Raw genomic sequence first — 17,628 nt, 5'->3', positions numbered from 1 at the left:
ATCCAGGACCTCTATACCAGGCGGTGTCAGAGGAAGGCCCTAAAAATTTACTCCAGCCACCCTAGTCATAGACTGTTCTCTCTGCTACCGCACGGCAAGCGGTACCGGAGCGCCAACTCCAGGTCCAAGAGGCTTCTAAACAGCTTCTATATGAGTTAGTTAAAGAAACTATCTCAAGCCCAATGCCTAGGCTTAAAGAAGGATAGTTTAGTACACAAGCATGAGTAGGGTTTAACAGAAAATTTCCCTCACAAGACAAACAGAGAACACAGGTATAAATACACAGGGGATAATGGGGAAGATGGGCAACACCTGGAGGAGGCTGGAGACAACCACAAAGACAGGTGAAACAGATCAGGGTGTGACAGTACCCCCCCAAGGGGCGCCACATGGCGTCCTACCTGGGCGCATACCTGGTTGACCGGGGTGTCGGCGTTGAAAATCCGCGATGAGGCCTGGGTCCAGGATGTCCCTGGTGAGGACCCAGCACCTCTCCTCCAGGCCATAACCCTCCCAGTCAACCAGGTAATGGAACCCCCTGCCCCGAGGTCGAAACAGATACTCGTAGTGACCGCTGGCCGTGTTGAAGGCGGTATTCCACTCGTCCCCTTCCCGTATCTGCACCAGGTGGTAGGCGTTCCGTAGATCCAGCTCAGAAAACATGGTGGCCCCCTTGAGCGGCTCGAAGGCTGAGGAGATGTGTGGTAGCAGGTAGCGGTTCTTCACCATTATGTCGTTAAGACCCCGGTAGTCGATGCATGGATGCAGGGTCTTGTCCTTCTTCTCCACAAAGAAGAACCCTGCGCCGGCGAGAGAAGAAGAAGGACGGGAGTCCTCAATGTAGGTCTCCATCGCCTTGGTCTCTGGTCCCGACAGAGAGTACAGTCGTCCTCGGGGCGGAGTCATGCTAGGGAGAAGGTCAATCCCGCAGTCATAACGTCGGTGCGGCGGAGCGAAGTGGGCCGTGCCTTGCTGAACACCTCCCGGAGGTCCTGGTACTCCGTGGGAATGGAGGAGAGGTCCGGGCCACCTTCCGAGCCCCCAGGAAGACATCCCGAGGTAGGTTGTGCTGAATTCAGGCAATGGGCGTGGCAGAACAGGCAAGGAGAATCCCAATACCACCGGAATCTGAGAGAACTTGATGAGCAGGAACTGGATAGCATCACTGTGGTTCCCTGACACACGTAGGTTGATGTGAGGGGTGTTGTGGGTGACTCGTCCTATAGAGCGCCCGTCCAGCGCTCTAACATTCATGGGAATGGAGAGGGGCTGAGTGGGAATGTTCAGCTCGGACGCCAGCGTAGCGACCAAAAAGCTCTTGTCGGTCCCAGAGTCAATGAGACCCGGAGAGATTTGGACTGGTCTCCCCACAGCAGAATGGCATGAAAAGGGATGCGATTAAGGGAAGCAGGATCGTTCTCAATATGGCCCACCAGAGTACTCGCTCCTACCGGTGAGCCCGGTTTTTTTAAAGGTGAAGAGGACACGAAATGACCAAGAGTCCCACAATACAGACAACTCTTCGCGTCGATCCTGTATTGCCGTTCAACTGGCGACAGCCCAGCTCTGCCTAGTGGCATAGGCTCAGGAAGCAGTGACTTGGCCATCTTCGGCAGCCCTCAGGGCAGGTTGGGAAGCCTCGGTAACAAGACCGTCGGGAGATTCCGGGATGACTCGGAGGCAAGGTGAGATCCCTGGTCGTGTGAGCGAAATCCAATTTCCTCTCCCTCCGTTCGTTCTTCTCATAATTGGCCATCGATATGGATGGTCAAAGCGATGAGGAAATCGAGCTCTGTAGGTAACTCCCGGGCTGCAATCTCGTCCTTGACCTCCTCCGAGATGCCGTGCAGGAATATATCGAACAGTGCCTCTTGGTTCCAAGCACTCTCTGCTGCCAACGTGTGAAAATCACTGCAGGAGTCCTGCCGAAGCTGGATTAGCTTCCAGGCGTCCTCTTTCCTGGAGAATGGGGCATCAAAAACCTTCCTCACTTCTCCCACGAACCCCTCCAGACAAGACAAGGACCAGACAAGGACCAGGGTTGGGCTGTTAGAGGTAATGGAGGACCAGGGTTGGGCTGTTGGGGGTAATGGAGGACCAGGGTTGGGCTGTTGGGGGTACTGCAGGACCAGGGTTGGGAAACACTGGTCTACACAGTGGATACTGCGTAAAACACCAGACAAAATAGATACCTTTGGGACAGTTCCACATCAGTACAGACATCAACAAACAACATCTGCAAACATTGACATGAGTATCTGTTCTGCTCAATACGTTTGTCTACTCCAGAGGCTTGGATACAGATCAAGGTAGCGGCTCTTCTTTCAACCTATTTCTATTAACATTCTGGAGCTGAATTTATTTACAGCTCATCTTCTGAGGCGTACATCCCTCTAAAAAAGAAGAAAGGGGCTTACAGGAGAGCAGGAAAGATGAATAGAGGAGGGAGTGGGAGACGATGAGAGAGCAGATGAGAGAGAGAGAATGAGAGGGAGAGAGAGAGTGCAGAATAATATGAAGAATTGTAGAATAAATCCCACCTCAGGGCAGATCAGTGTGTTGCAGAGAGTTTGGTTAACTAAAACAAGAATAAACAGCAGTGTGAAAATTGTAATGATTTTTCTCTTGCAAATGATATGCTCTCTCTGAAAGCAGTGTGTGCGTATGTGTTCGTGCATGTCTTCGTGCGTGTTAGTCAGTGTGTAGGCGCTGAAATCCATTTCCTGGTGGCTTTTAAAGCTTACCTCTGGTGCCCATTATCTGGGATAATATCATGATTCATAAACGTTAGATCTCCATCAGATTACCATCCAGCAGTAAGGTCACGCTAGGAAATGATGGCAAACCGTAAAACTCATTCAAGTTGCAGATTAAGTATGAAAAGATAATGCTATTCCAGTAACTGTAAATCCAAGTCTTATCTGCAGCCGTAAACCATAAGTGATAATGTCAGGTGGTTTACGGATCCTTGGTTTCGGAATCAGGTGGATTAGGAATCAGTGCATATAAAAGATAAACATTTCCTCATGCCCACCGGTACTACACACACACACACACACACACACACACACACACACACACACACACACACACACACACACACACACACGCACACTTAAAATGACTGTTTGTGCACGGACAGACACCTGTCATCTAATAACACATTATATCTTTCTCCACACCCCCTATTCTCCACTTCTGTAAGACTGTCTCTCTCTCTTTCTCTCTCTCTCCTCTCTCTTTCTCCAGACTTACAAATGACAGCCTTGATCATAAAAATAACCCTGTGATGCTGAAATGTCTGCGTCTGGGACGGAAGAGCAGCTGGGGAGTTTTTGCTGACACATGGTCCAAAATGCATGGGCCAAGGAACTAGGCCACTTTGACTGTGTTAATCGAAGTTTCAGAGGCTGAGCCACCACTCTACAGCACCTCCATTATTCATACTATAAAACACAATTACCCTGTTGTAACCCCTAACACACCTGGACAAATACACTATCGTTCAAAAGTTTGGGGTCACTTAGAAAGTTCATTGTTTTTGAAAGAAAAGCAATTTTTTCCCTTTTAAAATAACTTCAAATTGATCAGAAATAGAGTGTAGACATTGTTAATGTTGTAAATGACTATTGTAGCTGGAAACGGCAGATATTTTATGGAATATCTACATAGGCGTACAGAGGCCCATTATCAGCAACCATCACTCCTGTGTTCCAATGGCACGTTGTGTTAGCTAATCCAAGTTTATCATTTTAAAAGGCTAATTGATCATTAGAAAACCCTTTTGCAATTATGTTAGCCTAGCTGAAAACTGTTGTCTGATTAAAGAAGCAATAAAACTGGCCTTCTTTAGACTAGTTGAGTATCTGGAGCATCAGCATTTGTGGGTTCGATTACAGGCTCAAAATGGCCAGAAACAAAGACCTTTCTTCTGAAACTCGTCAGTCTAGTCTTGTTCTGAGAAATGAAGGCTATTCCATGCGAGAAATTGCCAATAAACTGAAGATCTCGTACAACGCTGTGTACTACTCCCTTCGCAGAGCAAACTGGCTATCATTCTCATAGAACGAAAGTCTAAGAAGTGGTAGAGCTGTTCTATGTGCACCATTTTTATGCTTCCTGTTCTTAAGTTTAGTTTTTTAGTGTCTTTTACTGTCGGTTTTGTACACCAGCTGAAAATACAATATTTTTGATCATGGAAAATATATTTCACAGAGATTTAGATGATAAAATGATTCTCTACACTGAAACTGAAATGGGGCAAACTATTCGAATTTTAGCAACCAGGAAATGGAGCAATGATTTCTGCATATTAAATACATTTTCTGAACTTGACCACCATCTGAGTTGTCTCCTTATGCATTATAAACACACATGAAATCATTACAACAGGAAGTTAATGTAATGTCACCAACACTTGCTTTCTGAGATCACATAAGTTCTTGCCTGACGCCTCATGTCCACCAGATGCATCAAACTCTTTGCATTTCAGCGGAAGTTGTTCATTTTTAAAGGAGCAGTCCGCAACGCTACGTTGGGGGTGCCGCACTAAGCTACGGTGCGTTCTGTGTACTGCATGCCTTCAATATTTTCAACTCGTGCATTGCTTTACCATGAAGTGGTACAAACAGAACTAGCTAGCTAGCTTTTAGCCTGTTGAAAAGCAAAGCACATGTGCGTTAAGCACAGAAAATTCGGGCTAGACATCCGGCAAAACAAAACGCAGAAGCACCCGAGGGACATCAGGTATGATTTGTGGTTCAGCTCTGTTGCGGCATATCACATAACCTCGTCCCCAGGCTCAATTGCTACTCCATAGGTTAAACAGAGAGAGCGAGCCAGCTGGTGGACAAGATTACATATGGGCAATAATTCCATGGTAACGGAATTTCGCTGAGACTCAGATTTTTCACTTTAAAATGTATACCAAACAAAACATTGATTTCAAAGTTTAACAAACCATACAACTCTATGTACAAGGACTAGTTTTTACAATTTCCACTGAGAATTTGACAAAACACATTTACTGGAAGAAATGTTTGGTAACAGAACAATAATTTTTTTATGTTCTGTGTAAATTGTTCAAAGTCGTCATTGTGCAGAGTTGGTTTGTTAAACTTTGAAATCCATGCTTTTTGTTTGGCATACTACATTCTAAAGTGAAAAGTCAGAGTCTCAGGGTATTTCAGTTACATGGAATTACCCATATCCCGCAATGACAAGGCAAATGAAAAGATCCTTCTCAAAATAGGTTAGTAGTTGTACACGCCCTTCTCCCAAAGCCTTGCCTTGAGTTGAGCAGCAGGCCCAATCACAATTATCCTCGTACGAACCATCTTGATCTTGCGAGTTTACATTCTGTTTTGCTATCCCTGTAGTAAGCTCACGAGATCAGGATGGTTTGTACAAGGCTATACTACAATAGGCTTTCTGAGGCACAATGGGTTAACGGGACCCATCTGCGTTTCATCAATCAATTAAATGTGCTGGTTAACTAATGACCATTAGCTCCAATAACAGATGTTGCCCATCTGTAAGTGAAGGGGACAATAGCACCATTGAATTAAAAGACAATGGAATCATTTGAGAACAAAGATGATTGAAAACAAAACACAAGAGTGGTAGTGATTCAATAGTATTACCTTCTTTATTGGATACCAGTGTTTACCTCTTATTTGGATGCAATGATTTTCTTGGCATAGTCCAGGTGGCACATAAAACACATTTCAGTCCTTAATTTTGACTTCCTGTATTCGAACATGCTCAGGCAGGGTACTCTCGCCAAAAAGAGCATTGAGCTGACGTAAGGTGATTGACACAAGGGTTGAATATACATTAACAGCTTAATAATGTAAAAACCTCACTGCTTTTTTCCTTTCCAAAGTATTTTTCAAAAACAAATTCAAGGCAAGGCAAAGCAAAGCAAAGAAAACACATTTATATCTTTTGTCCAAATGAACCTGGTAATGGCATACACTAAAAACACATCTAAATATACGTAGGAAAGATTCAGAAGTACCACTGTGCAGAAGCCCTCGTTAACTAGATGTCATCTTATTCATGACACAGTAAGTAGGATTCGCTAACACGCGCTCACACACACTGTGTAGCTGAGAACGTCACATTGTGTTTGCATTACGTCACAATTCAACCCCAGAGTAGGCTAATATAGACTGGGTACCAGTATTTTTAGCTAACATTCCACTCCTTGCCACTTCTGTCATTAGGAAAATGACTGGTACCCATACTAAGGCTAAAAGGGATTGCCAGCAAAACCCATATTGAGGTACAATTTGCGCTATTTCTTTTTGGGCATAATCAACCCAATATGGCGCTTCACAAAATAATGGACAGAATGAGTTTGAAAGTCAAAACCCCAAAACACATACAGAGTCACAGTCATGCTTACTGCAAATGACACAGTAAAATATTTCTCATTCACAATACTGGGCAGAGGAACCAGACGGTGAGATAACACTTTATTTGGATAACATGTCAACTAACTATCTACTAAGCCTTACCCTAGCCCTAACCTTTACCCCAACCTTAGCAATCAGTTGCTTCTCAACAGATAGTTTGTTGATAGTAAGACCATCTACAGATGGACTATCCAGACTATCCAAATAAAGTGGGCCCGAAGGTGCAAATACGTGGCATCAATTTAATCGCATTTGTTTTTAAAAATGATCAACAGTTCAATTCCTGGTTGGAAGAGAGCACAAGTTTGCATCAGGACTGGCAATGAAGAGACATTAAACAGGTTTGGTTTATCATTAACTGACTTGGTCCAACAACAACCAGCTCAATCTAAGGCTCTGGACTTGTTTCCTTAGTCACATGGTTTTCATATAGAGGTCAAGGGGGTCAATGGTACCCTATTCCCGATGTAGTGCACCCTATGGGTGATGGTCATAAGTAATACACTACATAGGGATTAGGGTGCCATTTCAGGTGCACCCTTGAAATACTTCCAACATTCAAATGGCTCAAATAATTCATGCTACTTTATTACCACCTCCCCCCATTCTCCTCTCTACTGTAGTACTATATTATTCTATGATATCGCAGTGTCACATTGCGATTGTGACAAGGGAAAATGTCATTCTAAAGATAGCATACAGTAATGTCTAGCATTTCCATTTGCCTTGGTGAATTCTGAAGGCACAAAAACCTTTTTATTATACAGTAGATATGAGGAATAGGTCATGGGTTTGAAGAAACCTCATAATTCACATGATTTGTTCTGTACCTGTAGGTTAGTCCAAACGTTATTTAAATGTTGTTTCAGTGTTGGTGCTAGACTCCATGCGGACCTAGATTGGCCCATGACATGATATGGTGCTGGTCACATTTGCACAACCAAAATATCAATGACAGTAACAACATTTAAACGTATCATTCCAAAATTCATGACAGGAGTTCATGTAAAAGCAAAAGGGCTGGCTCTTACACTGTCTCAACTGTTGGGTGATGATGACAGAAGGACAGAAGAACTAGCAGCTACTACACATCATATGTTCATTCCCTTGTATGTGTACACGGATCAGGGTTGGAGTCAATTCCATTTCAATTGGAATATCAGTTTACTTCCTGAATTGACTGAGTTGAAATGGAATTGATCCCAACCCTGTTATGAATGACAGATAAAAACCACCTAGAAATAAATGCAGGACAGCAAAGTTCAGGTCACTGCCCAGACATTCAGACGCACACTGATGATGGCGATGACGATGGTGATGAAGAAGAGTATGAATGTTCAAGTTCAATGTGAGCAGGTGTCCCGCACCTGAACAGAAACATGCAGTGTTGTCATCACTCAGTCAATACACTTTTTAACAGCCCCTACAGAATGAAAGATATGGTAGCTCTCAGTCTCTTGTCAATGGAGTGTGTTTGTAAGTGGACCATACCAATAAGCACTCGTGGCGTGAATGGGGGGTGAACCTTCAAGGCCACAACCTCTCAATGAACACACACAGATGAGGTCATGATGGGTCCCGTGTGGCTCAGTTGGTAGAGCATGGTGTTTGCAACGCCAGCGTTGTGGGTTCGATTCCCACGGGGGACCAGTACGGAGAAAAAATTTATGAAATGTATGCATTCACTACTGTAAGTCGCTCTGGACAAGAGTGTCTGCTAAATGAGTAAAATGTAAATGATTTGTAAAGCTCACATCTTTTTCTCTGCAGTGGATTTTAGTGAAAAGATTTAAATGCATACTCAGCTCTCAATCGTAACATAACTAAATCAACGTAGAACATCAACCTATATAAAATGAAAAACATGTATCATTAAAGTCATGATTAACAAATATAAATTAACATACGGATATATCAAACTGCAATGTTCTTGGCTTCCCTTTTAGTGAACAGGGATCTGTTCAGCTTGGCTGTAAAATGGAACATTCTAGGAGCTCGATATCGTGCTTCACTCTCCTTTTCTATTGGATCCTACTTTGAACCTCAATGCTGATTGTTTGCTTAAGATGTCCATCAAGAGTTTTTGTTCAAGACAAAAAATAACAAACTCCTTCGAATGAGCAAGGTACCAAGACATCTTTCATTCTCCCTTTTAGTCCGCTCTCATACAACCCTAGTACCAGGACACCTAGGTACCAGGACACTCATAGCCTAGTACCAGGACACTCATAGCCTAGTACCAGGACACCTAGGTACCAGGACACTCATAGCCTAGTACCAGGACACTCATAGCCTAGTACCAGGACACCTAGGTACCAGGACACTCATAGCCTAGTACCAGGACACTCATAGCCTAGTACCAGGACACCTAGGTACCAGGACACTCATAGCCTAGTACCAGGACACTCATAGCCTAGTACCAGGACACTCATAGCCTAGTACCAGGACACTCATAGCCTAGTACCAGGACACCTAGGTACCAGGACACTCATAGCCTAGTACCAGGACACCTAGGTACGAGGACACTCATAGCCTAGTACCAGGACACCTAGGTACCAGGACACTCATAGCCTAGTACCAGGACACTCATAGCCTAGTACCAGGACACTCATAGCCTAGTACCAGGACATCTTGGTTCCTCCTTTCCTTTTTCCTTCCGTGTTTCAAGTCTTTCAGTCTGTTCTCTTAAGACTTCTATGAAAACCTCTTGGTTAGGATTGTTCCTTCTGTCTCTGTTTAACAAAGACACAGTGGGGGCATTGGGCCCAGCTGCTCCCTATGTCACATTGAGTAGTCAACATATAAAGAATCCTCCAGCCCCAGCTGAGACAGTTAGCAGACCTCCTCTCTGCACGCACGCACGCACACACACGCACGCACACAAACACACACATATAGTGAGAGTGGATGGAGGACAGGATAGAGAGAGAGGGTGTGTGGGGGCTTTCTCGGCTGGGTGGGTAAGCATGGGTTACATTCTCATGCTAATGGTGGAGAAAGAGGTGGAGGTTTGCGGGTGGTTTGCTGGGGACGATCGCAGGGGGCTGGTGGGTTGTAAGCGAAAGGAAGGGAAGGTTTATTAGGGGAGGGTCCCTTGTGTCTTATATAGCCCCTTCCCGAGGTGGGCAGTGTCCCACCCTCATACGCAGTGTACCGCTCTTGTGCAACTGCCAGAGCTGGACAAACTCCTCAGGCATGGCGTGGAACCCGCTGAACGGCAGCACGTTATCGTAGTAGTGGTGGCTGACGGGCTGCTCGTCGAGCCCAACGCTGAACGGCCAGAAGCCGTAGGCCGTCACCTCCTCACACAGCCCCAGCGCCAGGCTGACCAGGAAGAGGCCTGTGGACAGGCGCTTGGCATGCACTCCGCGACCCTTCCAGAACTTTCCCACGGTCCTGAGAAACTCGGGGTTGGCAAACAGCATGGTGAGGTTGGACGAGGTGTCGGCAAGGGCGTAGTGTGCCCGCAGGGAGGGGTCGGTGCCCGGCTTCATGGAGAAGGCTGGCATGTAAATGTAGCTGGAGCCGTAGGCCTTCATGCTCTCCACAAAGCTTTTCCGCGACCAAAGAAGGTTCTGGAACCTGAGTAGGGAGAGAGAGAGATATAGAGATGAGAATGTGTGAGTACCATAGAAATAGAACCTATAGAATGGACAGCCCCAGTAAACGTTCCATGACGGTGGACCGGAGGTCATATTGGTGTACTCATGAGTGTACAGCTAAAGCTACAATATGTACGTTTTTGGTAGACCTGATCAAATTCACATAGAAACATGTTATAGATCTGTAATACTCATTGAAAGCAAGTCTAAGAAGCGGTACATCAGCTCTATAAGTCCTATTTCTATGCTTTCCTTTCTTAAGTTTAGTTTTGCGTCTTTCTTTTGGTTTAGGGCACCAGCTTCAAACAGCTGAAAAAACAATATTTTTGGTAAATTAAATTATATTTATTTCACAGTGGTTTAGATGGTACAATGATTCTCTACACAATGCCTTGTTTTGTCAAACTGAAATTAGGCAAAATATTTGAATTTTTGCCACCAGGAAATGGTGGAGTGATATCTGCATTGCTATGGTCAGAGGGGGCTTTCCCTGTTGTAGTCATTATATTTCTATGGTGACTACCACTTGCTGTTTATCCATGCTAATGTTGCCTTCGGAAATCTAAACTCTATGCCAGTAGAGCCACGTGGATGTACACACACACAAGAACACACACACACACACACACACACACACACACGCACACACACACACACACACACACACACACACACACACACACACACACACACACACACACACACACACACACACTACAGTCACAGAGGGTGATTCTTTTGGTAAATCTATTTGATCTGGTCATGCATTCCAGGCTAAATCTACTGTGGATGTGGTGAGAAATGGGTTCTGGAAGTATCTATAGAGTCCAGATAGAACTGGCGTCCTCATTCCATGGGTATTTATGGACTATGGTATTATGGATATGTGCTCTCAGGATATGTCATACCGTATGTGTTGTACATAATCTAGCTGGTTTATAGGTGTGGGTGTAGTTGCTTGTGGAGGCGGGGATTCAATTGTACTGCATTGCATTTCGAATCAACCCAAATGTAAACAATATACAGTACAGCCTACCTTCCCTCACCGTGATTGAGCTTCAAGATATTAACAAAATGTCTTGAGGACAGGAGTGAGGTTGTGCCAACATCCAATGATAATGTCACTAGACGTCAATCTTTAAATGCACAGAGATGAGATGATGGGAAGCAGCAGGGGGTGTGTTGCCAACAACGTGGTTCAGAAACACACTGAGAGGAAACGCACTGCTGAAAACAGAAACGAATCTCAGCCTCAACTGTGTCAGTTTGGGGTCTTCTTCCTGTTTTGCCTGTTTTCACTACATATGCAGCACAGAGTAGCATTCTAAACAGACACAAAGAGGCTCTGTTCAAACACACACACACACACACACACACACACACACAAACTTGTTCTTCTCTCCTTGTGGGGACCTAAAATGTATGGCCATTCAAAAAACCTAAACCTAACCCTTAATCCTAACCCCAATTATTACCCTAATTGTTACCCTAACCCTAAATTTACCCCTAAGCTTAAAAAAGTCCCCATGAGGGAGAATGTTCCTTGTTGTACTATCCTTGTGGGGGCCATTTGGGGATTTCAGGTCCCCACAACTATAGAAGAACAAGATCACACACACGTTTTGTCTCCGGATCACTGCTCCTCTATAAAACACCAGTCTGGAGGAGGGAAGCTGCTGCTAGGACAAGACAACAGACAAAGCTCTTAGAACCTAACATCTAGAACTGACAGTACACATCATGAGAGGGAGAGAATACAGAGAGGGAGAGAACACAGAGGCCTTGGGGGGAGAAAAAGCAGTAGAGAAAGAGAGAGGGAGAGAGAGCGCTGGAGAGGAGAGATAGCAGGAGATAAAGAGGGAAAGAGAGAAGGAAAGAGAGAGAGAGGGAGCTGGAGAGGAGAGAAAGAGAGAGGGAAAGAGAGAGGAAGCTGGAGAGGAGAGATAGCAGGAGAGAAAGAGAGAGGGAAAGAGAGAGGGAGCATGGAGAGGAGAGATAGTAGGTGCGAATATAACCTATAGAATAGACATCCCCAGTCAACGTTCCAGGACAGTGGACCGGAGGCAATTTTGGTGTACTCATGAGCGTACAGTTAAAGCTGCAATATGTACGATTTTGGTAGACATGACCAAATTCACATAGAAACATGTTATGATCTGTAATTATCATTGAAAGCAAGTCTAAGAAGCGGTATATCAGCTCTATGTGTCCTATTTCTATGCTTTCCTTTGAGTTTAGTTTTTGCGTCGTTTTCTTTTGGTTTAGTGCACCAGCTTCAAACAGCTGAAAAAACTATATTTTTGGTAAATTAAAATATATTTATTTCACAGTGGTTTAGATGGTACAATTGTCACGGTTGTTTAAAGGATCGGACCCAAGTGCAGCCTGGTTGTAGTTCCACATATTTATTTATTCATTCCGTGAAACGTTGCAATACACAAATAACTTGAATAACAAAAACAACAAACCGTGATGCAGAGAGAAATAAACACTACTCAAAAGATAACAACCCACAAACACAAGTGGAAAAACCCCTACTTAAATATGATCTCCAATTAGAGACATCGAGGACCGGCTGCCTCTAATTGGAGATCATCCCAAAAAAAAAAACATAGAAATAGAAACCTAGAATAACCACATAATGAGATAACATAGAAAACCACCCAAAAACACCCCCTGTCACGCCCTGACCTACTCTACTATAGAAAATGACATCTTACAAGGGTCAGGACGTGACAGTACGCCCCCCCCCCCCCCAAAGGTTCAGACTCCGAATGCAAACAAAACAAAAAAAAACAACCACAAAACACGAAGGGAGGGTAGGGAGGGTGACAAATGTCTATGGCGGCTCTAGTGCAAAACCCAGAACCTTACTATCCCGCAGATCCTCCAGCAGCGGAGGTGGCTCCGGTTCAGGGCATAACCCCCGTTCCGCCCGCAGATCCCTCTGCTTCTGTAACACCGGACCGTGGATCGTCATCGGAGGAATCGGACTGTAGATCATCACCGGAAGCTCTGTGCTGCAGACCGCCGCTGGAGGTTCCGGGCTGCTGTCCGCCGCTGAAGGCTCCGGGTTGCGGTCTGCCGCTGTAGGCTCTGGGCTGCGGTCCGCCGCTGGAGGCTCCGGGCTGGGGAGCGTCTCAGTAGGTTCTGGACTGTAGGCCGTCTCAGTAGGTTCCGGACTGTAGGCCGTCTCAGTAGGTTCCGGACTGTAGGCCGTCTCAGTAGGTTCCGGATTGTAGGCCGTCTCAGTAGGTTTCGGACAGTAAAACGTCGCCGGAAGCTCTGGACTCGGAACTGTCGCCGGAAGCTCTGGACTGGGAACTGTCGCCGGAAGCTCTGGAATGGGAATGCGCACTGGAAGCCTGATGCGTGGGACTGGCATAGGTAGCGCCAGACTGGTAACACACACCTCAGGACGAGTGCAGAGAGTAGGAACAGGACATACTGGGCTATGGAGGCGCACTGGAGGAAGAGTGCGAGGAGCAGGCACAGGATGTACTGGGCTATGGAGGCGAACTGGAGACCAGGAATGCTGAGCAGGCATACTCCTGCCTGGCTGAATGCCAATCTTAGCCCGACAACGGTGAGGAGCTTGCACCGAGCGCACCGGGCTGTGAGTGCGTATGGGCGATACAGTGCGCATCACCGCATAATACAGTGCTCGTTCAGTCACTCGCTCCTCAGCACGCCCGCTCCGCAGCGCTCTCAACGCCAGCACCTCTCTCCGGATTCTTGCGTCGAGCTCCACGCTCGACTCCATGACTGGCTCCGGTTCACTCCTCGGCTCTCCACGGTAAGCACGGGAAGTTGGCTCAGGTCTCCACCCTGACTCTGCCAAACTCCCCGTGTGCCCCCCCCCCAAAAAAAATTGGGGGCTGCCTCTCACTCTTACCTCTTGGTGGATATAGTGCCTCGTAGTATCACAACTCCACTTTTGCTGTCTCAATCTCCTCCCTTCGGGCGGCGATACTCCCCAGCCTGCCTCCAGAGTCCTTTCCCATCCAAAATCTCCTCCCAAGTCCATTTTTCCTGCTGATCTCTACCACGCTGCTTGGTCCTTTTGTGGTGGGTTGTTCTGTCACGGTTGTCTAAAGGATCGGACCAAAGTGCTTGTAGTTCCACATATTTATTTATTCATTCCGTGAAACGTTGCAATACACAAATAACTTGAATAACAAAAACAACAAACCGTGATGCAGAGAGAAATAAACACTACTCAAAAGATAACAACCCACAAACACAAGTGGAAAAACCCTTACTTAAATATGATCTCCAATTAGAGACAACGAGGACCGGCTGCCTCTAATTGGAGATCATCCCAAAAACCCCAACATAGAAATAGAAACCTAGAATAACCACATACAAATATATAACATAGAAAACCACCCAAAAACACCCCCTGTCACGCCCTGACCTACTCTACTATAGAAAATGACATCTTACAAGGGTCAGGACGTGACAACAATGATTCTCTACACAACGCCTTGTTTTGTCACAAACTGAAATTAGGCAAAATATTTGAATTTTTGCCACCAGGAAATGGTGGAGTGATATCTGCATTGCTATGGTCAGAGGGGGCTTTCCCTGTTGTAGTCATTATATTTCTATGGTGACTACCACTTGCTGTTTATCCATGCTAATGTTGCCTTCGGAAATCTAAACTCTATGCCAGTAGAGCCACGTGGATGTACACACACACAAGAAAACACACACACACACACACACACACACACACACACACACACACACACACACACACACACACACACAAGAACACACACACACACTACAGTCACAGAGGGTGATTCTTTTGGTAAATCTATTTGATCTGGTCATGCATTCCAGGCTAAATCTACTGTGGATGTGGTGAGAAATGGGTTCTGGAAGTATCTATAGAGTCCAGATAGAACTGGCGTCCTCATTCCATGGGTATTTATGGACTATGGTATTATGGATATGTGCTCTCAGGATATGTCATACCGTATGTGTTGTACATAATCTAGCTGGTTTGTAGGTGTGGGTGTAGTTGCTTGTGGAGGCGGGGATTCAATTGTACTGCATTGCATTTCGAATCAACCCAAATGTAAACAATATACAGTACAGCCTACCTTCCCTCACCGTGATTGAGCTTCAAGATATTAACAAAATGTCTTGAGGACAGGAGTGAGGTTGTGCCAACATCCAATGATAATGTCACTAGACGTCAATGTTTAAAAGCACAGAGATGAGATGATGGGAAGCAGCAGGGGGTGTGTTGCCAACAACGTGGTTCAGAAACACACTGAGAGGAAACGCACTGCTGAAAACAGAAACGAATCTCAGCCTCAACTGTGTCAGTTTGGGGTCTTCTTCCTGTTTTGCCTGTTTTCACTACATATGCAGCACAGAGTAGCATTCTAAACAGACACAAAGAGGCTCTGTTCAAACACACACACACACAAACTTGTTCTTCTCTCCTTGTGGGGACCTAAAATGTATGTCCATTCAAAAAACCTAAACCTAACCCTTAATCCTAACCCCAATTATTACCCTAATTGTTACCCTAACCCTAAACTTACCCCTAAGCTTAAAAAAGTCCCCATGAGGGAGAATGTTCCTTGTTGTACTATCCTTGTGGGGGCCATTTGGGGATTTCAGGTCCCCACAACTATAGAAGAACAAGATCACACACACACGTTTTGTCTCCGGATCACTGCTCCTCTATAAAACACCAGTCTGGAGGAGGGAAGCTGCTGCTAGGACAAGACAACAGACAAAGCTCTTAGAACCTAACATCTGGAACTGACAGTACACATCATGAGAGGGAGAGAATACAGAGAGGGAGAGAAGACAGAGGCCTTGGGGGGAGAGAAAGCAGTAGAAAAAGAGAGAGGGAGAGAGAGAGAGAACTGGAGAGGAGAGATAGCAGGAGAAAATAAGAGGGAGAGAGAGAGGGCGGGGAGAGAGTGGGAAACAGAGTAGTAGAGAGAAAGGATGGAGAGAAAGAGGGAGAGGACTGAAAAGGAGAGGACTTGGATGCTGTCCCACACACCCATACATTTCACAGTCAACAGCAGTTTTGAGAGGAAAGGAGTGTACCTCTTCTCAATGATGCTGGGGTTGGCTGTCACCAGGTTAGTTCTGGTCCCCACATCCTCAACATACTCCCTAGACAGTGGTGGAAGGTTGCACCTAGATACGAAAAACACAAGTACACATGTGCATTAATATACTGATAGTGATTTACAGTGACCATAAATCATTCACTATTTGACAACTTGGTCAGGATTGCAGATAGTGGTTCTTCATTCTTTCAGAATGGAACTAGCTTTTAGCTTTTTGTCTTTCCTTTTCTTAGCCATTTAATGTTAACACATTGTGACACTAAAGTTATAACAAAATTATAACTTAGAAAATAGTTTTTCCTTTTTTTATCTGCTTTGAATGAACACAACATTTCTCTAGTGAAAACTTCCAGTCAGGCAGCCAGTGAGCCTATAGGCTTTTGATGGAGTTGGAGCTCCAAAATAATTATATTATTTTAGTCTTGCCTTCCCCAGGTTCAAGTCTGGTTTAAGCCTGGTTTAAGCCAGCCAGGCATGCCTGAGATGGGGTGGACAACAGTGATCCAAGGTAGAACTAGTCTAGTCAACTAAATCAAACACTCTGTTGTTTGTCCTCAAGGCTCCAGAGCCAAAATTATTCACTACTTGACTTCATCTGCCCCCTTCAAAACCCAGACACTTCTTATGACACTTCTCTCACCTCTCTCTTATCTCTCTCTCTCTCTTATCTCTCTCTTATCTCTCTCTCTCTCTCTTATCTCTCTCTCTCTCTCTCTCTCTCTCTGACATGACAACACCTGTTCTCATTCAGTCTGATGGCTGATGTTCTTTAGCTGCTCTTTCTGGCCCCGGCGAGCGCGGGACGGCCAAATCATATTTGGACAGGCACTGGAGCGGACAGCCCCTCTCTTACCGCATGACAAAGTCAGCCTGGTCAATGTCCTTCCCACAGCCGCTGTGCTTCAGGACCCCTCCATTGCCCACCACCGAACACTTTTTGAGGGGATGCTGAAGAGGTGTCTCCTGGTAAACGAGAGGGAAGTGAGTGTCATGAAGTGAGTAAACATACACGTGTACACACGCACACACATCCTGAAGTGGACTGGCCTGAAACAATCAAAGACAACGGTAAAGACAAGTCAAATGAGGTGAGAGGGATGGATAGGGCTGTTGCGGCGACCATATTACCACCACGGCGGCAGTCACGAGTCATGAAGGCAGTCAAATTCCACGTGACTGTTTAGTCACGGTCACTAGTCTTCTCCAAGCTCTGATGCTGCTGATGGTCATTAGTAGCCTACCAAACTTGCTAACTGCCTGGTACTCAGCTCTCTATTGTCCCTCTAATCACTCTGACATCAAATGTAATCGAAAATCGAATCAAACACTTCATGTCAAGATGCACTAGAAGTGAGGGAGGGGTGAAGTCGGGTGCAGGAGACCAAAGGTGCGTAGTAGAGCGTTTTATTCTCCCGAGTCCAAAAATGCCATAACTAGGCAGGGAACAAGGAAACCCAACTAGACAAAAAATCCACCTCAACAGAGTCGGGACACAGCCCA

General features: G+C 45.4%; 1 protein-coding gene across 5 annotated transcripts in view; it reads right to left on the bottom strand.

The window, feature by feature from the left end:
• Nucleotides 1–5,623: 5,623 nt before the first annotated feature.
• The window catches only part of LOC115199122 (alpha-N-acetylneuraminide alpha-2,8-sialyltransferase), a 32,888-nt gene continuing 20,883 nt past the window's right edge, over nucleotides 5,624–17,628 (bottom strand). Inside the window, exons 3-6 of one of the 5 annotated variants that reach the window (XR_003879348.1) lie at nucleotides 16,982–17,091; nucleotides 16,103–16,195; nucleotides 8,668–10,001; nucleotides 5,624–8,607 (exon numbers count right to left, since the gene is read on the bottom strand). Coding sequence is in view for 1 of the 5 variants with exons in the window: in XM_029761702.1 (XP_029617562.1) it covers nucleotides 9,521–10,001; nucleotides 16,103–16,195; nucleotides 16,982–17,091 (684 nt within the window). In the remaining 4 variants the exon portion in view is untranslated. Of the gene's footprint in view, nucleotides 10,002–16,102; nucleotides 16,196–16,981; nucleotides 17,092–17,628 lie in introns of all 5 variants that reach the window. The other 4 variants (XR_003879349.1, XR_003879346.1, XR_003879347.1 and 1 more) reach the window with 4 other exon arrangements.

This window comes from Salmo trutta, chromosome 8 (assembly GCF_901001165.1).
Source record: "Salmo trutta chromosome 8, fSalTru1.1, whole genome shotgun sequence".
NCBI lineage: Eukaryota > Metazoa > Chordata > Actinopteri > Salmoniformes > Salmonidae > Salmo > Salmo trutta.
The sequence above is the reverse complement of the archived record's forward strand: the minus strand, read 5'-3'. Positions and strand labels throughout refer to the sequence as shown.